General features: G+C 53.0%; 8 protein-coding genes across 8 annotated transcripts; 2 read left to right on the top strand and 6 right to left on the bottom strand.

The window, feature by feature from the left end:
* Window positions 1-54: 54 nt before the first annotated feature.
* J4E83_004239 (uncharacterized protein) lies at window positions 55-1,941 on the top strand (the record flags this gene model as incomplete). The annotated part of the gene is made up of 1 exon (XM_049331169.1): window positions 55-1,941. One exon carries the CDS (start codon window positions 55-57, stop codon window positions 1,939-1,941), a length of 1,887 nt encoding a protein of 628 aa, XP_049189715.1.
* Window positions 1,942-2,397: 456 nt separating this feature from the next.
* J4E83_004238 (uncharacterized protein) lies at window positions 2,398-7,888 on the bottom strand (the record flags this gene model as incomplete). The annotated part of the gene is made up of 7 exons (XM_049331168.1): window positions 2,398-2,943; window positions 2,993-4,891; window positions 4,939-5,339; window positions 5,388-5,505; window positions 5,557-5,566; window positions 6,225-6,758; window positions 7,506-7,888. The coding sequence occupies 7 exons, from the start codon at window positions 7,886-7,888 to the stop codon at window positions 2,398-2,400; spliced, it is 3,891 nt and encodes a 1,296-aa protein (XP_049189714.1).
* Window positions 7,889-8,657: 769 nt separating this feature from the next.
* Window positions 8,658-9,301, bottom strand: J4E83_004237 (uncharacterized protein; the record flags this gene model as incomplete). The annotated part of the gene is made up of 2 exons (XM_049331167.1): window positions 8,658-9,143; window positions 9,242-9,301. 2 exons carry the CDS (start codon window positions 9,299-9,301, stop codon window positions 8,658-8,660), a joined length of 546 nt encoding a protein of 181 aa, XP_049189713.1.
* A 415-nt stretch (window positions 9,302-9,716) lies between these two features.
* On the bottom strand, window positions 9,717-10,920 carry J4E83_004236 (uncharacterized protein; the record flags this gene model as incomplete). Its single annotated transcript, XM_049331166.1, has 3 exons — window positions 9,717-10,236; window positions 10,285-10,370; window positions 10,417-10,920. 3 exons carry the CDS (start codon window positions 10,918-10,920, stop codon window positions 9,717-9,719), a joined length of 1,110 nt encoding a protein of 369 aa, XP_049189712.1.
* Window positions 10,921-11,989: 1,069 nt separating this feature from the next.
* On the top strand, window positions 11,990-13,705 carry J4E83_004235 (uncharacterized protein; the record flags this gene model as incomplete). The annotated part of the gene is made up of 1 exon (XM_049331165.1): window positions 11,990-13,705. The coding sequence occupies one exon, from the start codon at window positions 11,990-11,992 to the stop codon at window positions 13,703-13,705; it is 1,716 nt and encodes a 571-aa protein (XP_049189711.1).
* Window positions 13,706-14,100: 395 nt separating this feature from the next.
* Window positions 14,101-14,529, bottom strand: J4E83_004234 (uncharacterized protein; the record flags this gene model as incomplete). Its single annotated transcript, XM_049331164.1, has 1 exon — window positions 14,101-14,529. One exon carries the CDS (start codon window positions 14,527-14,529, stop codon window positions 14,101-14,103), a length of 429 nt encoding a protein of 142 aa, XP_049189710.1.
* Window positions 14,530-14,933: 404 nt separating this feature from the next.
* On the bottom strand, window positions 14,934-15,575 carry J4E83_004233 (uncharacterized protein; the record flags this gene model as incomplete). Its single annotated transcript, XM_049331163.1, has 1 exon — window positions 14,934-15,575. One exon carries the CDS (start codon window positions 15,573-15,575, stop codon window positions 14,934-14,936), a length of 642 nt encoding a protein of 213 aa, XP_049189709.1.
* A 4,744-nt stretch (window positions 15,576-20,319) lies between these two features.
* Window positions 20,320-21,390, bottom strand: J4E83_004232 (uncharacterized protein; the record flags this gene model as incomplete). The annotated part of the gene is made up of 1 exon (XM_049331162.1): window positions 20,320-21,390. The coding sequence occupies one exon, from the start codon at window positions 21,388-21,390 to the stop codon at window positions 20,320-20,322; it is 1,071 nt and encodes a 356-aa protein (XP_049189708.1).
* Window positions 21,391-21,756: the final 366 nt, after the last annotated feature.

Genomic DNA, 21,756 nt, shown 5'->3' with positions numbered 1-21,756 from the left:
GTCTATCAAACACACTCAACTGCAAGGCCCATCAACTTCCTCAACTCCAACACAATGTCCGAAATGGCTGATTTTGGTCGCTCCACTGAGCCTTTCGACCCTGACTACCACTCGCAGTCAGGTACCGAACACGACATGACTAGTCCTACTCTTCCTCGGATACCGCTGTTTGTACCGTCTCAGTATTGGAATTACCATGCACATTCGCTCGTCGGCTATCACGGTTACCCCGTCCAACAACACTCGAGCGGCTTCGAGATGACTCCCTTTAGCCTAGCATATGATTCCTACGAGCACTGGCAACACGAGTGCAACACTCTTCCCTCGAATTCGGCTACTATCGACTCCGCTACCCACGAACTCGACCCTGACAACTCCCTCGGAACCACTGATATTGCAAAGAGCTCAAAGCTCACCGCCACAGCGCCCCCCTTCGTACCCGTCAAGTCCTCCAAGCTCAACGCAGCAGCACCAACCTTCTTCCTAAGCCGCCTAGCAATCTTTGATCCTCCAGCCGACGACGATCTCGCAAAGCGTCCTCGCAAGTACAACCGCGTCCTCCACGATGCGCGCAACGACAAGATCACCTGTGCGCTCGAGATGATGCAATGTCCACGCGATGGACAAGTCGGCCGCTTCACTGACGAGACCACGTACGAGTTCAACAAAGGATGGCACTTCAACGACCCCGTACTCGCTGCGATGTATCACACAATGAACAGGCCGAAGAAGCGCAATTTCGCTGCCTTCGCCCTGCGAGTCAATATTCGGCCTGTCAATGACGCGCCTCCGCTGTGGCCGCCTTACATGAATCTCTTCAATATCAAGTCTTACTACTTTGAAATCGTTGAGAAAGACAGCGTGAAACAGGCGAAATGGGTTACCATCTTGCCGAATGGTTCGCCGCCAACTGCCGAGACTATCCACATCTATGAGACAGACAAGAAGGAGTGGGTGTCTTTCGGTGATTGGCTCGCGAAGAATATTAAGTCGCGCGAATGGTTCGGTCGCCTTGGGCATCACTTGCAGTTCAAGTGGTACAAGAGCAAGGGCAGCAAAGGTCGCTTCGAAGACTTTCCTGCCGAGATACGAGAGAAGATCTATAAGGCCGCGCTTGGTGGTGAAGTATATCCGCTGAACAGTTTGTGCACCGCTGAAGAGTACACCTGCTTCTGGCCCGATGGAGAGCCGGAATCTGAAGCTCAGCTAACGCTGGGGCTGGGCTATCACCCCGGTTTATTTATGCGTCTAAAGGGTGAGGCATTGTTGGCGTCCCCATGGGATGAAAACCGTGTGCCGGAAGATCGACCTCCTGTGCACAAACCGAGTCTCTCGCTTTCGGCAGTGAACTCCACGATCCGCAACGAGTTCCTCCATTTCGCCTGGGTACGAATGCGTAGCCGGTTCTTCACACCAGACCTGTTCGTTCTAGCCATTAAGGCCTGGGCAGGTCCAGCGATGGCTTACCAGCATCTGAGTAAGATCGAGTTGAACTTCACGAATGTGGAGTGGTTTGAGTTCTTCGGCGTTAGTCTGCTTTATTCTCCGATCGAGATTACTACTTCTGAGTCGATGGGTTCTTGTCTTCAAAAGCTTGACAACCTCCGTGACTTACATCTCCGCTTTCGGACACCATATGACGGCTACCAGGGCAGCCCCTGGGGCTGTAGACCCGATAAACATCGATTGCCTCGGTATGGAGGAGAGGATTACATTTGCTGTCAGCGTATGATAGTAGACTGGATTTGTACCTTCGCGTATCCCTTCCTGATTAATAAGTGCAAGGAAGAGAGCTTGGGGGAGAGATTAACGGTGACGTTGACCGGTGCTGTGAAGACGGTCACGAAAGGGAAGTGGGAGGCGATCTTCAAGGGCCAGCGCCATCACGACCAGGAAGCGGCGTTGAAAGTCATTCTTGATACCCCGGATGAGGAACTGTGAGTAACAAGGTACCTGTGATTTGTGTCAGACGTATACTAATCCTCCAATAGGCCTCCGAGATGTAGCTGCGGAACATTATGCGCATTTCATGACGAGAATCGTCACGAGTACTACTACTGCGAGTCTTATTTTAGGCATGGCGATTGGTTCAATCCCAATACTTAGATGCGGGGCTAAAGGGTTTAGAGTGAATGTATGACCAATGTGGAACGAGTTGCGGGATTCAAATGTGAAGAAAAGCGGGGGTATAGTAGTAGGAGACTAAGGATACATCTTTGAGACTATTATGTAACTCGTTTGGTTGGAGGTGTGGCGTCTCTACCTAGGTATCATTCTTTCAATCATATGATGTCCATCATAGTACTCATCATGCCAAGGTCGCGCATGCAGTAGGATCGAAGGTGTCGTAGTGAACTCGCATGCCTATTCTTCATGATTAGAATGCTCACAAACAGTTCATGTGGCGAATATGTACTTACTGACTGGCAGTGGCACCCACTCATCCTTAGCTTCGCTCAAAAAGCTCACAGTACCCTCTTGAACCTCCCGCCTCAACGTTTCTTGCGTACCCGGGCCCTTTCTGAGGCCTTCCATTCGTGCAAAGATACGCAACTGGGTGACCAAACCAGCAACGATAATAGGCCTGGTCAGTGCTCCGTGTAGCCCATCGATGAAAGGTAGGTACAGCTCTTGCGGACGATCGAGGTTGATGTTGTCGGGGTCAGGAAAGACAGCGGGGTCGCGAGATGCGGTTGCCACGTCGAGGATAAGGTCGTCACCCTTGTTTATACCCTCTGCGTGCCGCCAGTCGCTAGTAGTGAGAAAGGTGTTAGGGATGCGGAGGAAGCCAGTTGCGGGTGTGATAAGGCGCAGAGCCTCAAGCACGTATGCGCGCAGTACCTCGGAGTTTGCTGGTGTGATGTCTTTCGCCAGTTTTTGGATGTCCGGCCAGTGCGTAGAATGGTAAGGTTCCGAGAGGAAGAGATCGATGATTTGGCAGAACTAGTAATGGTCAGCCGGGGCGAATGCTTGAAACGACTTGTAGACTTACAGCAAAGGTGCTGAACACGACAAGATCTACGGCAAGTATGACCACTAGAGAGACAACTTCTTTGACCTTTGCCCCATTATCGAACAGCCGTTGCATCACTTTCGCTCCATGGTCTGGCATGAGATTGCGCTTCGCATGTCGTCGCTTACGGGGATCCGGAAATTGCACAGCGGGTGATGCTTTCATTCCTTCGCAAACAACCCTGACCTCTTTCGACATTTCATCGCTTGCAGTGATTGCATCCCTCCGCAATGCGGCAGACTTCGCAGGGTTGTTGTCTAGATGAACGAAGTGAAATACTGCTATCATCTTGCTGAAGAGCTGCTTGTCATCAAAGCTGGCCGTTGAATCTTGCGAGTCGCTGATCGGGATGTTGAACAGACACGCAGCAAATTGTGTCCAACTGCGAGCTGCCACGTCTTTGATCGCATCTATCTCGGCAACTTTGAAAAGCCACTTGCTGTTGTTCTGCACGAGCTGGGTGGTCTTCAGGTTGAGGAAGTGCGCAAAGATTTCTATCGACTCCTCGGGGCCGAGTATAGCTTGCCGAATGATGTCCTGCTGTTTGACAGCAGCGATAGTGTTACCAAGCAGAACATGTGGTTGATACTCCAATTGCCGCAGGGTGTGAGTCCACGCTGTCGTGTACAAAGTCTGGTCACGAAGAATACGGAGGATCATCTTGTAATCGGTGATGACTGTGGGAGGCGACCCGTAGCGCGGCTTCTCATAGCAGAAATCTGTCTCGTGCCCGAGAGACTTCTGTCGTCGTCTCATCTCCACAGGCGTGGTCAGCGGGTAGTGCGCGTAAATCGAGTTGCCACGATAGTATTCGGGAAAGACTCTCATCAGTAACTTGTACATGACGCCTCCGCCATCGATTGAGTATTCGCTGGAAGCTGCGTTGAACCCAAAAGCTGTCAGGTGGTGCGGGGTGTAGTCCACGGTGTAGAATCGATCACCCCGAATAAGAGAGAGCGCATGTGACACCACTGCTCTGGTCGCCGTCGTTCCTGCACACAGACCTGATCCCGGAGTCATCGGGGCAGTTGGCTCTTCCAGAATAGTTCCGGCATATAGCTCGACGTTCTCAACATCTTCGTACAAGACTTCGAGCGCGGCAGCGACGTCAGGGTCGGAGTGAATATCGCTGAACGAGGTGTGAGACGTCATCCCGAAGAATCTTCTGGTCTCATTGAGAGAAGCCACGCCCCACTGCCGACCTTGTTCAATACTCATTACTTCGATGACCTTCAACGCCAGAGGGACACGGTGTGGACCAAAGCTCATGGCGACTTCATCCGTGGCTTCTGTAAGTATCTGAACGATATCCTCATCGCGAAAGTAACCGTCGTTCTTCCTTTCGAGACCAGCGAAGACACGCCGACCAGGATCCGCAGGCGGTATAGCAGCATGTCGACGCATGCCAGCTCGCATGTCTTCCAATGTCAGGTGGCCAATTTTCATATCTGGACATATCATGGACATGTGTTCTGTGAGCCAGTCCTCGTCTTTCTTCGATATGGTCGAATGCCACCGATATATCATGTTGATCTCGGCGCTTGTCTGGTTGCCGCGAGCCTTATCAACGTCTGTCTGCCCGATAATACCCTCTATTTTTGCTCGCGGATCCGAGGTCACCGAAGAATCTACGCACTGTAGATTGAGAATCGTGCGCACGTAGTCTTTCAGAACGATGTTGATGTATAATCCCGTCGTTACCAGCCGTGCAGTCTGGAAGAGGTCGTTGTCACGCTTGCTGAGAGCTCGCTTGTAAAACCCAGTGTCGATTCCAGCCGCGTTGCAGGGAGGGCTGAATCGACCGTTCTCATTGATGATGGCCAGTTGCTCGACAACGATGTTGTGAAACCGCGAAAAGCATACGATCAGGGCAGAGGACTACCGATAATGAGCAATTGCACAACAGACTTGAGCTCGTATCTTACCGCTGCTGGTCGGCTGAGGATCCTTGTGTCAGCGAAAGCATCAGGTTTCAACTTCCCATCGACGAAGGTGCGGACAGAGCTCTGTGATTCCTCTGATTCCCCGTATAGTGACGATAGGTCCAAGTATGAAGATGTCATAGCCACATCATTATCCTCGTCGCCTGTACGAAACACATCGCATACCATGACAGCCGCGAAGGCAAAGAACAGACTCGATAGTTGGGTGGGGTGGAGCTTTGGCTTGGCTTCTCGCGCGAGCAGTGTATCGAAGAGCAGTTCTGGATCGGGAAGCTTTGTAGGTATATGTCTTGGAGTGACCATGCGCGCGTAGTAAGAACCAGCCTTACCGACGTTAGGCAGGTGGATGTTGTTGTTGCTCCCATCAGCGGATCGATACTTGTCTGGCTCATGTCAGTATTGGAGAACGAGACGGAGCAAGGCGAACCTACATCGACCCCCTAGTGATGAATACACCGGCTGTTCCATGTCCCTACAGAACGTTTTGAGCAAACTACTAGTATTGGTCTCATCAAGAGTAGATGATGTCAGGAACTGTACGAGCTTCTCCTGTCATATGCTTTTAGCTGCAACTCTTCCCACGTCGAGGCAGTTACGTACATCGTGTGCGCTATCATCAGAGACAACGCTATGAGTAGTGCCACTGAAAGAACCGCTTGTTTCGTGATTACTGGGACTGGCGTGGCCACTGGCATCCTGGCCCAGTTCCTGAAGAGGACGCATCGGACCGTTATCACTCGGCAAAAGAGTGCGTAGGTAAAGGTATAATAGAGTGTATGTCGAGGTTGAGTGTGGCTGACATCTAGCTGGCACGAGAGTGAGGTCATGCTGTGGCGTTGTCACTACCTGGGTACCTTATCGCATGGCCTGATGGTATCCACATGGATGATTTCATCTCATCGCCAAGGAAACGGGGTTCGCTGGATGGAGTGGTCGCGAGGTAGTACATGAGCAGTTGTAGGAAGTCTCAGCCACCGCCTCATCCCACATGACGCCACCGCACTCTCTTACAGGGCAGGTGCTGCCACGAGGTGCAAACGTCATCCGAACGATCGAGGAAACACGAGAGCGACGGATTATTTGGATGCATGAATCTGAATACACCAAAAGTCGCCTTCTGATGATCTGTTGTGGTTCTTGCGCACAGATAAGGCTAATGACCTAACACCTGTCTATTACGCGGTTTCTCACAAAGCTCCGTCTTCTCCAATCTCAGCGTCGGTATCGAAGTCACGGGATAGTCAGGATTCTCCCACACTACACCGTACCTCAACCGTTGCTCGCCGCATTCCTTGAGCAGCCTTCTGACCTCTGCGTTAGGGTGCGACTCTGCAAGAAGCGGCGCATTGAAGGCTTTTGCGATTTCGATTGGTGAAAGCGAGACCTCGCGGCCTAGATGCCACCATCCCGCCAATACTGTGAAAACACAGGCCGTGGCTACGAGCGTGATGCCGATGGCAATGGCGAGGAATTGGTATTGACTCTTGAACACGATTTCGGTCGCGGTCTGCTCGACTTCGATTGTCTGCTGGAAAATACCCTCCTCCCTCTCTGATTTGGGCCATTGTTGAAGAGAAGATCTTTCTATGTCTGTCTTGAAAAGCATCCCCCTTGAGTGCGGTATGTATAGCGCCATACGAAAGGCAATCTCGCGTAGTGATTTCAAGACATTAGGCGTTGGATCCGGCAGGCTCATGTTGCAGAATAGTTCAATAGACCCGTTCTTGCCTACAAAGTCGGCCAGATATCCAAGCACCGTCGTACCGGTTGTCATGACCCTCCAACCGGCAGGACCACCGCCGCTATAATATACTTTCATGTTCGAATCCCACACGGCGTCCATGTAAAGGTCCACGCCGCCATGAGTACTGGTCTGAATAGAACCCGGAGACCCAAGCCACGTTGGGAGAAGAGATCGAGTTACATCCGATTCCCATGTACTGCGCGGGTCAAGAGTGATGGTATCATTGGTGATCATAACAGGGTATTCGATAGTTGCGGGACGCATGGCGCAATAGGTCCTGTTCATGGAGCCAACACATGTTTGGTCTCCCTTGAACATCGCTCCGTAAGAGATTACTGAGCTTCCAGGTGGTTGAAACAAGTAATCCTTGGTATCTCGAGCCTCATGATCCCTAGCTGCATGACTGAAGTTCGACCAGAAAAGGTTTATGGGCACGACGTAACCCGGGTCGATCGCAGAAGCATTGTATGGCTCAGTGGTATCCCGAGTACAATTTATGTCGTACCCTGCGCCCAGTATCGTACCGTTGCACACACCGAGACAGCCTGCGTTTGCTACATGCATGGGACTCCCTCCGGAATGTTCTTTGGTGATTACACTAAAATCGGCAGACAATATTTCCGGTTGCCCATGCGCAGTTGCCGATGCAGTGTAGCCTGGCGGAACCTCCTTGGCGATATCTATAGTGATGTTTTTCATCTCAATCCGCGTTCGCTCATGAATGACAGAAGCGCGTTGCAAAAGAGGTCCGTTGATAGGCGCCAGCGTAACAGCGAGTCCAGCCAAAGCGACAAGATTGAAAGACCGTCCCGATCGCAATATCGGAAAGACTCCATGCCCAAATGCCCATATATCGTGCAGATCCTTAACTTTGGCGTCGCCCTTCAGGGCTTTCGCCCACCAGGCGATAGTGACAGCTTGGGCGAGGGCGTATTGCAAGGCGATATTGGCGATCGTGTACGAGATGGCGAGACAAACGGTGGGCTGGTACTTCCAAGAGGTAATAGGCTGTCCATCTGAGGCGGTGATGATGTATATCATGCTGACCGACGCAGCCAGCGCGGTGACAAGGGCGAAAATTCCGGAATGGGGAAAGCGGCGCCAGAACCCGGTTCTCCACGAGGATGGATGTGGGGGCTGCGATGGCTGCGAGTCCTTTTCTTGTTCGTTGAGTAGCCGTTTCTCCATGGTTGTGGGAAAGTAGGAACGATAGAAGTGATTTGAGTAGAGTATTGGCCGACACAATTTACGGGCTCAGGCTGCTTAACAAGGCTGCCAGAGGTTGAGACCGCAAGTACCCCCGCGATGGTGTACTGCGTTGATACGGAGGGGTACTGCAGACCGGGACATGTGTACAACTGTGCCACATTGGCACGCTAATTGAAACGCTTTCATCTGCAGTTGGTCCACACCATCAGCGAAAAACGATGTACTATTCGTCAGTTCAAAAGATGTAGATCGTCATACCTGCCTGTAGAGGCCGGGTACAGCCCAGGGCCAGGAATAACTTTCGTAGAGCCTGTCGCTGTAAGTGAGGGGTACATACGTTGTATACAGCTACACAGATCCAGGCACAAAGATGTACTACAGATGATGTCAGGCAGGCACTGCGATTGGATGGCAGTACATAGATCTGGACAAGGTCAGTATCGAAACAGAAAATAGCGAACCAACAACCCATACCGATTACGATATCAATTGCGACCCCCATGCAAGGAGGCGTGTTAGCGGAATGAAAATTGCCAGGGTAACTGGAATCATTCGCGGAGATGCCAGCAAGACGGAGTTGGTGCTCAAATTTTGGTTCATGGGTATCTCATCTACATATGAAATCGTACCGTATCGCTCGTGGCGTCCGGGTGTTCATCCTCGTTCGAACCGTCGTTCCCGGCCGGACCGTTGCCGCAGATATCCGCCTCGTTTTCGTCTCGTTCTCGCCCCGGTCTCGTGCCGACGCCTAGAAGACCATCTCATGCGGCCTATCGCTGCTCCTCAACGCGAAGCTAGCACCCAGGTAAGACTCCAGATCCGGAGTCCTCTTAATATTAGCCATAAGCGCCTTGTCCACCTTCTTCTGGTCTTCTATCCGCTGAGGATCCGTCTCCTTCTTTGCGGGTGTCTCGCCGTCCTTGAAGAAGTCGTCCTCGCCCTTGCCGTCCTTCTTCTCGCGCGCCCAGTACTCGTCCTTGCTCACGCGCGACACGACTTCCTCGTCCAGACCGGCAATGTCGACGACGGTGGAGGTCGCGATGACGTAGCGGTGGTTGACGCGACGCAGGGGGACGCCGTTGGACTTGAAGGGGCCGGTGATGAGGAGGACGCCTTGTTCGAGCTGGCGCAGGAGCACGACGCGCTTACCGCGGAAGCGGCCGGAGAGGAGGATCAGGACGGTTCCTGGGGCGAGCGACTCGCGGTACTTGGTGGGGTGGGCTGTCTTGCGCGCCTGTGAATTGGGTTGTTAGCTTGATATTCGCGACAACTCCAACAGACGCATTTGTGTGTCTTTTCCACAGCTCAAAATTCATCGCGAAATGCGCATACCTTCTTCATCTGCGCCTCCTCCTCGGCAGCGTAGTACTTGGATGCTTTCTGGTCGGCCATTGTGTTGATTTGAGGCAGAGGAAGTCTGGTAGTCAATTAGTATGTGTCGCATGCAAATTTGCTAGACCAAACAGAATAGCCGGGTATCTTCTTACGTTTACTTGTGGTGATGATGATGATGTCGTCGTCGCGATTTCAGGGTCGAGATGTGCGAGCGCTCGCTAAGATCAGCCTTACGGCGCTAGTGGTCCCCGCAAACCATCGTTCACATGTGAACACTGGCACGATTATTTCCGTGATGCGGACGCATGCCGTAATGGTAATACACTATAGCAAGTGTAATCGCAAGGTTGAAACAAAGACACCAGTGGAGTCGCATATTACACTAAGTCGCGTAGATCATGAGCGTGTATTGTACATTAATCCGAGACCATCCGCGTATGAAGGTCTTTAGATCGTGGGTATCAACAGCCTATTATTTCTTCTCGGCCAGACTCTGCCTCTGCCTCAGCTCACCCATCTTTCCAACAGCCTTGTCCATGCCACTCCACTTCCGCACAAGATGATTCACGCCGACAGGCAGTACACCAAGGATCTGGATATACTTTGAGTACAGAGGCAGCGCAATCTCACCGCTCTCACCCCGCTCAATCAGCTTGATGATATCCTTTCCAATATCGGCAGGCGTAACCACAGGCGCTAGGAAGTTGCTTGGGGTCTTGAGGCCTGCAAACATGGTTGTGCCCATCTGACCCGGTTGTACGAGGATTGTCTTAATGTCCTTTGCGGCGGGGTTTTGTGCAAGCTCCGCGCGGAGCGAGTGGTGCAGCGCCAGAAGGGCCGCTTTCGAAGCTGTGTATGCGGATAGGTTGGCGGCGCCGAGGTGGCCGAGAACGGAGGAAACGGTTACGATGGTGCCGCGGCCTTCCTTCAGCATGTGCGGGAGGATTGTACGGAGGGTGGTGAATTGAGACAGGGTGTTGACGCGGAAGGTGCTGGTTAGGTGTCAGTAGATGTCAATAAGAATTACAGAGTATACATACCGCTCCACATCTTCAGCGGTTGAGTCGAGGATTGACTTGGTCTGCACCATACCAGCGTTGTTGATCAAGATCGTCGGAGCGCCGAGCTATACTCGTTAGCAAAGTATGGTCTCCTAGCAGAGGAATACTCACGTCGTCGACAATCTTGGCTACGGCAGCTTCAACCTGCTTCGCATCGCTCACGTCGCACTTGTAGTAAACCACGCCCTTGTTTTCCGCCTCATCTTCGTCGACCTCCTTCATGTCTAGGACGGCGATATTGGCATTGCGCATTCCATACGTCTCTGCCAATAGTCCACCCAGACCGTCAACACCGCCCGTTATGACAATAACCTCTTCCTCTAGGTCTACCTCGCGCGGTGATCCCCATGCGATCCGGTCACTGATGAGTCCGAAGATGCCGGTGACGGTCATGAGCATAGCCCAAGCCATGGCAATGCGCATCTCAATGTTCTCATAAGGCGTGTACTGCGCGCGCAGGCACAGGACCACGACCCATGATACGAACGGATGGAAAACCGTGTATCCGAGGACGTACCATATCAGATCGACGTTGATGTAGTGGTGCCATGGCTCGTCGGGTCGGTCGAAGCTCTTCGGTAGCTGTACGGGAACTTCCCTTATTGAGGAAGACATGGTGGGCATGTCGATACAAGAGGATTGTTGAATCATGGAGGATGGTGGGGCGCGTCGGCGCGTAGTTGGGGCTTGGACGCGAATCGGACGTTGAAAGTAGGTAATACGGCGACAATGCTACCCGGGAACGAAAAGTGAAATGTGTGAGAATGCGCAATTTGCGCAAACAGTATACGGGGCCATTCTGTTCTTATTGTACTGTCGCTGATGCTGAGGTTTGCAGTGTTTCATTCGCGCCTCAGGTCTCCAGGACGCTAGCCGGAGTGCTTCAAGCTGTGAGTGAGGGGCTGAGTAAGCGAGTGCCCTTGCCGTGCTCATCGTCCACACCAACCCCAAACCCACCATACAACCACCACCATGGAGTTCAAGAGATCACCCATCGTGCATGGCGGCCTATGCGACCGTTTCTGTGGTGATAACGCGATGCTGAAGTCTCCTTGTGCCAAAGCACGCACAGGCGGGGAAGTATCACCGCCGTGCGCCGACGCGCTTCATCTCCTGATCACCAGATACCGGCCCCGGAGCTTCCCTTTAACCGACCGTGGTTATTGATCGTGCTCTCCTTCTCGAGACATGGTGGCAGTTCATACTGGTAAGGAGAAGGCGATTTCCAAAATGGACCTACTGCGCCAGGAAAGCGATCTTGCGAGATCGTGATCGCCCTTCCAGCTACATGAGCAAGCACCATGGACCTCGAAGAATGGTTCCACACGTTGCTAGCATCTACGAATCGGCTACGGCAGCTGGAGCATCTCCAAATGACTACGCACCGATATTTCTGGGGGTCTAACAGGAAGCTAGGGTAGCAATAGGCTTGGAAGATCTCACGAAATGCATGAGCTACCTCCCAACGCATCCGGCGCACCTCCCCAAATCTTTCCAACTTATGGCAGCAACGGGCGATGATACAACTTCCTGTGTTCGTTATGACGACACGTAAACACACGTTCTACCGCTCATAAATCCCACCTCCCATCCCGAGTCTCTTCTTCTTCTCCAACCCCTTCTCCAGTGTTTTCTACTGCTACTGCTGACTGCATCATCTCTCATACCGAACCCTTTCAACACAATGCTCGGACAAGCCTTCTTCGTCCTCGCACTCGCGGCTCTGGCTCATGCCGGAGCTATCGTCACCAACCATTGCCCATACACGGTCTACATCTGGTCTGTACCCCAGTGGCTCAGCAGCTCACTCACCGAAAACGTCCCTCTCAAGCCTCATGGTCAGTACCGAGAACCATGGCACTTTGGGTCCCCCCTCAATCCTGGTGTTGCCATCAAGATCTCCGACAAGTTCGAAGGTATCAACAGGGGCGCCAACGAGATGGACTTCGCCTACACGATTGACCTGGACACCTTAGACAAGGTCTGGGTCGGCCTGGACCCGGTCCGAGGCAACCCCTTCCACAACAAGATCGCCTTGCACAGCTGTCACCAGAGCTTCTACGGCTCCGCAAAGGTTGAGACACATGTTTGCACCCCTAAAGACAACATTGAGCTGGTCCTTTGCGATACGTCACCACGCGTGACGACATTGAAAGATTCCACGTCTCTTGCCGATATCATGTCGTGCTACGACTACCCATATTTTGGCCTTACACACCACGGTGCAGACAGCGTTGAAGTTCACACGGGCAACCTTCCAGATCATGTGGCAGAGGATACCGACTCCGACTCCGGATCTGACACGGACGGTTCCGAATCGCGGGAGGTTCATACCATGAAGTTCACGTATACCATGGGCATGACCGCTGAGTTCTCTGATGAACCCACCCCCGGGTTCAAACCGGCGTCCACATCGTCAGTGATTCTTCCGCCTAGGCCAGAGAGTACCGAATCAGGACTAGTAGTTCCGCACAGGCCAGAACCATCGGACACCACCTCCACCACGTCGCGCGGGGGCTTTTTTACACCACCTGCGCCTGCACCTCGCGAAACAGACTGCCCAGATTGCAAGAAGCCACGAAAACCAGGAAACAGCCCATGCCTAGCCAGGGTCGTTTATCCGGCAAGACGTCGCGTCCCTGCAGCTCGCAACACACCAGACGACATTGAGCCAACACACCTACCAACCCCACATCACTCAGTAATCCCAACACTGTGCAACATCGTCCGGAGGTACCACACTGGAGTCGAAGATTGCGATGAATCGGCACTGGAATCGTATGCTCGTGCCATATACCCCACAGTCTGCGACCCCGTGAATGCTTCACTCCTGATGGGCTTCCCGTGCGAGGAGGTCATGGAAGAGATGAAGAAAGTCTACCCAGCCATCGATGCCCCGGTGATCTCCCGGGCCCCCACATGCGAGTGCGAACCTGACTGCGACTTCTGCGGACACTTCAACGACACTTGCTTTTGCGCAGGAGCTATCGCGGCGCCGATGCACGCGAGCGACCCATCTCTCCCGACGGATTTCGAATCTTTTCCCTTCACTCCTGAGGATCAAAGGATCTGCCTGTATTCCCTGTGCGACCCAGAGATCCCCGGAGTCAGCTGCAATGACGCAGCCGACCTACTTCACGCCATTCTGACGCTCAACAACGAGAGTTACGAAGAATGGGTCTCCGAGGTCAGGCCTCATACCTGCGATGCTTACTCTGTTTTCAAGATGGATACAGGTCAGCTGGCAATCTGCATCGCTGATCTCTGTGCGCATCACCCTGAAACATGCGACAATATCCAGGCTCTTCTCACTTCAGGTACCAAGGCTAAGTTGGGCTTGGACGTCTTCTTCATCAAGCACCGCGCTGTCTGCGACCAGGTCCTTGATGAGAGTACTTGAAGCTTGTGCATGACCAGCGACATGGTGGACCGGGGTGCTTGATCGCCGTTATCGTTGTTATCGTTGGTTGTCTTTTTGCTTTCACCTCATGCCCTTAGCGTTCGCATAGCTTACCGTTTGTACTTTTGTTTGCCTTTCAACGCCGATTATTCTTCTCAATGCGATCACTTGGCTTTCAACATGCTCACGTCCACTGTCAAATCATGAGGTTGTATCACGTTCAATTTGCGAATGACCCCACAAGTTCCATGTCAAGACATGTATTTTCTAAGGAAAAGCCTCGCGCAAGCCCAAAGTCGGCCTCTGACCTCAGTGAGAGAGCGACAATGAGCTACTCCAGGCTACTACACTGACCACCAGACCCCATCTGCATACCCCGGACCCCATCCTCCGACCTAAGCCTCCTCTCCTTCTCCCTTACCCTCTCCATCCTCGCCATCGCCACCGTCACGCTCCGCCTCCTTATCCATATACTCCGCAACACGAGCGATGAACTCCGCCTCCGACCCGTTCTTCATGTCGATCAGCTTCTGGTAGTCCTCGCACAGTTGCTCGTGTCGCCCAGCCTCAGTCTCAAGCTCTGCATTGTTCGCTCTGATCGCCGCATCCAGGACTACGATGCGCTCCATGTCTAGATTCGGTGCAAGCCTGGCTTCGGTGAGCTGCTCTTGAAGAGCCGCGTATTCCTCCTCCAACTTGGCGACGAGGGCTTTCTTCTTCTCGATACGCTTCTCTGCTCGCTTGCAGGACTTCTCGTAGTAGGCTAGACGCTCGGCCATGGTGGCGTCGCTGGCGGGGGTGGTGTTGTTGTTGTTGTTGGACATTGTTGGTATTGGGTTGTTGAGATTGGTGGTTGTTGTGAGTTGTTCTTGTATGCTGGATGATGCTATCGGATGAAGACTCACTCATACACAGGAAGTAGCTCGTTTATATCCCGAATCTCTCCGGTTTGTCTATTGTCTACGTTTGCAACCACAAGAAAGAACACTCCCAACTCCAACAACGCCTACCAAGACATGTTTGCAAAGACAAAAAAACCACAAGAAACCACGAGAACACCTCTGAATGAAAGACAACAACGAAACCCAGTCAGTCTACCAGCGAGTGTTTGTAAGACAAGAAAACCAAGAAACCACGCAAACTCCAATCAAATCCTCAAAGCAGTTCTAACCCAAACACTGAAGTTCAGAAACTACCGGAACCAACGCCGATGCAATGCCACGCCGATCTAAAGACGTCGCATACCATTAGAGGCCTGTCGGATAACCGTGAACAGAAACAAGATCATCAGGAGACGTACCAAGCATGCCGGAGCCAAGACCATGACGAGAACGGCCAGAACATCCATTCCATCAACAGGATATGGGCGAGGATGAATGGGCTGCGGCTGCGGCTCCTCGTCGACAGCTCCAGGGCAGGTGGGTTCAGAAACGGGAGGTTCGGGCTCAGGTACGGTAGGCGTGGCTGCCGCTTCTTCCTGCTGAGCTGCCAAGACTTGTTCAATCATCTTCATGACCCCGTCCACTGTCAAGTTCTCGTCTCCTCCCTCTACCTCCGGCGTGACAACGCCATCCGCAACGGCAGCAGCTCGTTCTGCACGGTACTCGGCACGGTGCTCACGCAGCCAGTGTACCAGCGCGATAACGTTGGGGTATTCAACTTGACTGGGCCAGTTGGTGTGTAGCGGTTGGAGGATGTCGTGGACGATTGCGCGATCATCGATGGTGAGAGCGAAGAACCAGGCGTCGAACTCGTGGGGGGAGGGTGGGGAGTCCGTTTGGGCCTCCCGGAAGAAGGAGTTGAGTTTTGCGAGGAGAGTGCCGCGGGAGTGGGAGGGGGTAGCGCTGAGGTTGACGCGTGAACAGGACATTGTTGGTGAGATGATTGAGGGTGGTTGTTGGTGGTTTGATGATAAGAAGGGTTGGAATGCTGTTGTGCTGGTATTGTGAGATGGCAGTGAAGATGTGATGATGCGTTGATATCCACTTCATCACGAACTTCTTCATCCTCTTATATCCCCCATCCCCTGGCCCAAACTTCCTCACCTCCCCTCCTCCGTCACGTTCCCACGTCAGTCACTCCAGTCCACACATGCTCATCATCTGACCAAACCACAAAGTCTCAACAAAGTCTCATTAACTGATCTACGCATCTTCTTTCACCCACTTCCACAAAGCGCACCAAGCGCCGAACACTGAGCAATGTCTCAAGCCCATGTCTTCTATTGCTTTGATCCGAAAATGCCAACCTTCATCTTCATAGGTGTCTTGGGTGTCAGCGGCCCCCGCTCTGTCTCAGCGCCATGTTCCACATACATGCTCTTCTCGTCTGGCGGGTATGCGCTCTCTGCGTCTCTGTTGCATTGTCCAGCGCCCACTTCGATTTTGACGTGTCCGTCTTGGTCGCCCCGTAAATTGACGATGAGGGACCCGTTGCCTCCGTCGGGATCGCTTAATAGCCAGATATGTTTCATCCTCCTCCCTTCTCTTCGCTCCATGATGTCGTCGGCTGCAGCTGCGATGTCGCCTCCGCCTCTCGATGCAGCGACAATGAGATCACGTGGATCGAGATAGTTGAAGCGGCCGAGCGCAGACCACGCTGCTGTGCGCACAGCCTCAAACACAACAGCGAGGATGATAACGAGATTAAGCGTGAAAATAGCGTAGATATAACTCGGTTGACCAAACTGCAGCGCATAGACGTAGACCTTCGCTGGTTGCTGAGTGAACATGCGTCCAACCATGAGCTGCGCTGACGCGTACGCGACCAACATGTCATCAGCCATAGCAACCATGCTATTCGTGAGACCCGCAAGGGTTGCTTCCTCTTCAGTGAACGTCCGATTATTGAACGTCTCTGCCATCTTGTATGCCGCGATACTGGAGTTGAACGCTTCGCCAAGCAGCGAAACATACAGATTCGTCATGTCGTTAGACATGAGCTCAAACTGCCGCACAACAGTGCGCGTGACGTTTCGCTGAGGATTGAAATCGGGCATTGTGCGCACGGGCTTGACGGTGATGTTGAGATTGCCGACGTCGACGGTGACGTTGAAGAGGGTGGGTGTGAAGTCGAATTCGCACTGCGTGGTGTTGAGGAAGGAGTAGGCTGAACCAGCAGCGATGGCGAGGTAGCGGCGGGGTGAACGGTCGCTGTACGCTACGCCCATCGCTACGATGGCTTTGCCGTCGTGGCCAATGTAGTTTGAGTATTCCGGGCCTTCTTCACTGTCAGGCAAATTACCGGAAGCCGCATAGATCCATTCGTTGACGGGGCCAGAAAGGGTGAAGTTGGAAGTTGCGTTGTACGTGCAGGTGACGTTTGCCAGATAGCCCTCCTCTTGGTAGATGTATCCCGCAACCTGGCTGTTCGACCTGATTCCTTGGTCCATGAGTCCGATAGATGCGCCGACACCGTAAGAACGGCCTCGATAGCTGAATTGAGTGTTGTCGAGTTTGCGATGGACATGAGGCCCGCCACCCAAAGAAGACGCCTGAGCCGCTGATGCGAGAAGCTGACTGCTCTGTTGCTGGCCAACCGAGTACGTGAAGAAGCCCTTTTGCGTGCGCAGTGAAGGTCCCGAACTACCAATCATCATTGGATACTCTTTGATCATCGATACGTCCTCGTAGCTTGGGATCAAAAGCATTCCGCTGTCTACCGTCCGCGATACTGATGGTGTCATCGAACCAGCCCAGAGCGCCGCAGGCACAAGGCTGAGAAGAACGACAAAGACGGAGGGGAAGAAGAACCGTAGAGGCAAGTCCCAATCCACGCGCATGATGCTCATATCCACCCAAGTGCGCAACACATCCAGGGAAACGCTGACTTTGTTGAGCCGCAGTCGAAGCGCATAGTTGATAAGCTTGCAGATAACCGCGAGATGCAAAAGTCCAAAGAAGGCGGCGAGAAGCTGTACGACCAACGCAGCGGATCCTGGGAACCTATTCGCAAGAGTGAAGAGCTGACCGGTAACCCTACATTCGTTGAGTTGCGCCAGCAAAAGGACCGTTGAAAGCGTCGTCGTGAAGGAGAGTCCGTAGAAAGTATTATACCGACCCCAATGGCTATACCGCACCGTCCTGCCATCATCTCCCGTATCCCTCCGATCCCCCGGTAAGAAGGTGAATTGCCGAACCATTACAAAAGATTAGAAAAAAAAAAAACGAGCGAAAAAGGGACCGGCCAGCGGTTACGAAAAGAACGAAAACCCTTCAAGGTGGATGGAGAACGAGCGAACGAGATGCAAAAAGCGAAAGGAATCCTCATGTTGGCCATCTTAGACGGTGGTTGAGGTGTTTGGCATTGGCATGCCAGGCTACCCGTGTTACCAGGCAAGTGTTGACAGTTGTTGTATCAGGTGCGGCGAGATTTCATGCCTGAGACGAAGGATCCACTGTGATCGTGGCTGCATGCGGTAAGTCTTCACATAATTCTGAGGATGTGCATGATCTTATACAAGGACGAGATATCGTTATTGTGCAGATATTCAGCTGAAGGACGACGGGTTCTCCTTGTTGCGCTCTTGTGTTGCTCTTGTCGGGTTGGCAGGTAATGCGTGTTACTCGATGGAGGAGCGCAGCATGAATATAGGGCTTAAAGCATTGTGCAGTTTCGTATGCACTGAACGGTATAGGACTTCTGCTAACTCAGCATCGGACGTTGACTGCCGAAGGTGCCTGGGAATCGTAGATGAAGTGTCCCAGGTACCTAGCTCTGGGAGCCGCAAGGTGTTGCGCCATTGAAACCCGGTGAACGGTTCATCTGGCGCATCGCAAGAAAATTGGAGCACGTCGTTGTCTGACCAATAAGCTGGAACGCGTGAGCTCGAGTATGTTGAGAAGGATGAAGAGTATCGTGCATAACACATAACGCGACCGCGTCGCACACTGAGACCCACCCGATCACGACCGTCGATGACATCACCACCTACGATCTCCAGTTTCCACCTCCAACTTCCAACGCGCAATTGCATGCGCACCTAAAAACGCGTCAACGCCATCCACCCAACCCACCAACTCACCAATCCCAAATTCCAACAAATACCGACCATCACAACTCCCCTCCCTCCTCCTCGGTTGGACGAACCGACCAACCACACCCAAACACCCTACCGCCAAGCCACCCACCTGAAACCCCCCACCATACCCAAACCAGGCCTAGCGCATCTCTCCTGCCACTCAGAACCCGTTTGATCTACGCGGGCCCCCTAAGCTCCTTGACTCCTGCATATCGTATATTGCCATCTTTGCCGTGCCATCCATCGCTATCTGGCATTTTGTGGATTTACACCAAGGGATAGGTAGCTTAGATAGGAGAGATAGATGCCGAGGTAAAAGATTCCTGCAGTCCTGGTTACGGGTTACGGGTTACGGGTTAGATGTGGGACATGCGCATGGCGTCTTCCCAGGTTTGCTGATGCTGATGCCGGTGGGTGGGGTGTATTGGACTCGGATCCGAACATGACGAGGGTGCATGGAGGTTGTGAGGCAGCCTTCCTGCTTGACCGGCGCGACTCAGCCGTCTTCAAACTCATTGTTCAGCTGGAGATATATTGGCTGCGGTGGCTCTGTAGCAGGTATACAGGTGCAGTTGTTCGTATGAAGTGTCATGTGTGGTCGGCAAGGTGGTCAGCCTATTGTGGCTGCGCATGCGGCCCGCAGAAGGTGTCGTACAAGGCAGAACGACTGGATATCATCGCAAGTTGGCGAGTATGCATTTTACTGAGGTCTCGCATGGCGTTGTGGCTGTACTGTTGAGTTGTGTAGAAGTAGTGACCGGTGTATTTCATGCTGTGTATGTATGTCGATACAAGATTTTATGCCTAGCTGAGTATCGTGCTGTACCCTGTATGCAGTCTTGCTTGCTCATCTTCCGCATCGCGCGAATTACCGCACAGCGATTAGATCGCCCTGTTTGGGTGCGGCATGAGAAACATCATGCGATGCGAGAAATATTGGACAAAGCCGCGTATTGATGAATCGCGTCAAGAAAGAGCGTGCGCCACCAAACCATGGACCTATCTGTAAGTGAAATCCGTCCGCACTAGCTAGATAAGATACCCGTCCCACACACTAGCGCGCATGTCAGACCCCAATTTACGGAAATTGCGAACCGCGAAGGGATACACGGGAGGGAGAGTCATTCAATCACACTGACAGAGGAGAACGCCCGTTGCCAAGAATATACTTTCCGAGACGGAGACGGAAACAACACGAGACGGAAGAATTGTGTTTTGAACAAAATGTTTTATTTTTCCTTTTTCCCATTACTCGCGAAGATATCTGACAAGTCAGAGGACCCGCGGTATATAGTTATTTGTGGGCTGTGAGAAAGCTATAAGAGAGCTAAACTACTATGAGGCGGTCGCGCCGAGAATCGCAATATAGATGCGATTCAAGATTCCGATTTGAGTGATATCCCAACGCCGGTACAATGCTGTGCTATGCAAATGCTGAGATTGTGTTATAACGCCGGCCAATGCAAGAAGAGATGACGAGATGGGCGAAGAGATGTCCATCCAGTGAGCATCTTTTCATCAGATCATGTCATTGGGGAACAATAAGGAAAGTCGTTAGGCTGTTGAAGCGAGGGTGGTAGGGTAGCGAATAGCATTAATAGGTAGTCTGGCGGCCGGCGTAGGCGCCGGTCTGGCCGAACATCCTGCTGAAGATGCCGCCCGCCGAGGTCTTGACCTTCTTCGAGGGCTGGGTGTCGTACAGCGGAAGTGCGTGTTGCTGCTTGGGGACGTACGAGTGAGGGCCATTGATATATACAACGTTGGCGCCCTGGTCTGCGTCGTAGCGCTGGAGGATCGCTTCCGAAGGCTCGTCGTGAAGGCTGACGGGTGATTCGGAAGAGGTGGAGACCGAGGAGCTTCGGGTGGGTGGTGATAGAGATGGTGTGCGCGATGGTGCGCGGGAGGATGGGATGTAGCGTGGTCCCCTCTGGGATCGAGGAGCATATGAAGACAGAGAGGATTGCGACGCATATGGGTGGACTGAGCGCGAGAGGTTCTCGGCGGTCAGCTGGTATTGTTGGCGGGCAAGCTCTTTCTCCTTCTCTGCGAGCCTGGCCTTCTCGGCCTGGCGGGATTGCCAGACACGGATGGGCGCTAGGAAAGGCTCGAGGTGGTAGTGGAGGTCCTCGGTGCTGATGCGGAGATCCCAGTCAAGGAGGAACAGAAGCTGCTTCTCCATGAGGTTGACCTCGGTGAGGGAGAAGCCAAAGTTCTCGTAGCCGCGAACAGCGCTGTACCTGGCCCAGTGCTTGTTCTTGGGCGAGGAGTCGTTGAGGTTCTTAGCCGCAAGGATGAGGGAGGCGAGGAAGATGCGGTGGACGGTGCATCGCATGCCCTTGGCAACGGGAGGAAGGCGCGACCGTAACCTGCTGAGGTAGACGAGCGAAGTCATGAGGGTGGCAGTCTGGACATGTGACCTCTCGACGATGGATGTGATGAACTCCTCAACTGATGGCAGGGCAGGCTCGCGGATGTTGGAGGCAGCATGCTGAGGAGGCGAGGCTGGTGGTGTAGGAGGGAGGTTCTTGTTGATGGAGGGTTCGCAGCGGATGACTTGTGTGGCCTTCTGTGCAAGGTACGAGATCATGTCATGTGACACCGGGAGCTGTATGAAGTGGTCCAGGGCAGCCGCGTTCTCGGCAACGAGGTTTGGTGAGTAAGGCATGATGTTGATGGAGTAGTAGTCCCGAAGGTGATGTGAAGTCTTAAGTGAATGTCGAGCTGTATGTGGTTGCCGTGTATGCCCTGTAGTGAGGCGTAGTCGGAATTCCGGTCTGAACGATGGTAAGCGGGAGTCCGAGGCTGCGTGGCTGACGACGAGGTTGAGTCGGCAGGATAGGCAAGGCAACAATTATTAGGGTGAAGGTGAAGAGTCCGAGTCCAGTCGGAAGGTGCAAAGCGATTGAAATTTTACGGGAGATGGCGCTGCCAGTCTGGGAAGTCGGAGGGAAAGTCGGTGGTGGAGCGCGAATCACTGCCGGAGTGTGGAGAATGGCACCTGCACCGCTAGGATGACAGGAGGAAAGAAGGG

Source organism: Alternaria metachromatica (assembly GCF_023757995.1).
Source record: "Alternaria metachromatica strain BMP 0045 chromosome Unknown scaffold_7, whole genome shotgun sequence".
Lineage (NCBI taxonomy): Eukaryota > Fungi > Ascomycota > Dothideomycetes > Pleosporales > Pleosporaceae > Alternaria > Alternaria metachromatica.
The sequence above is the reverse complement of the archived record's forward strand: the minus strand, read 5'-3'. Positions and strand labels throughout refer to the sequence as shown.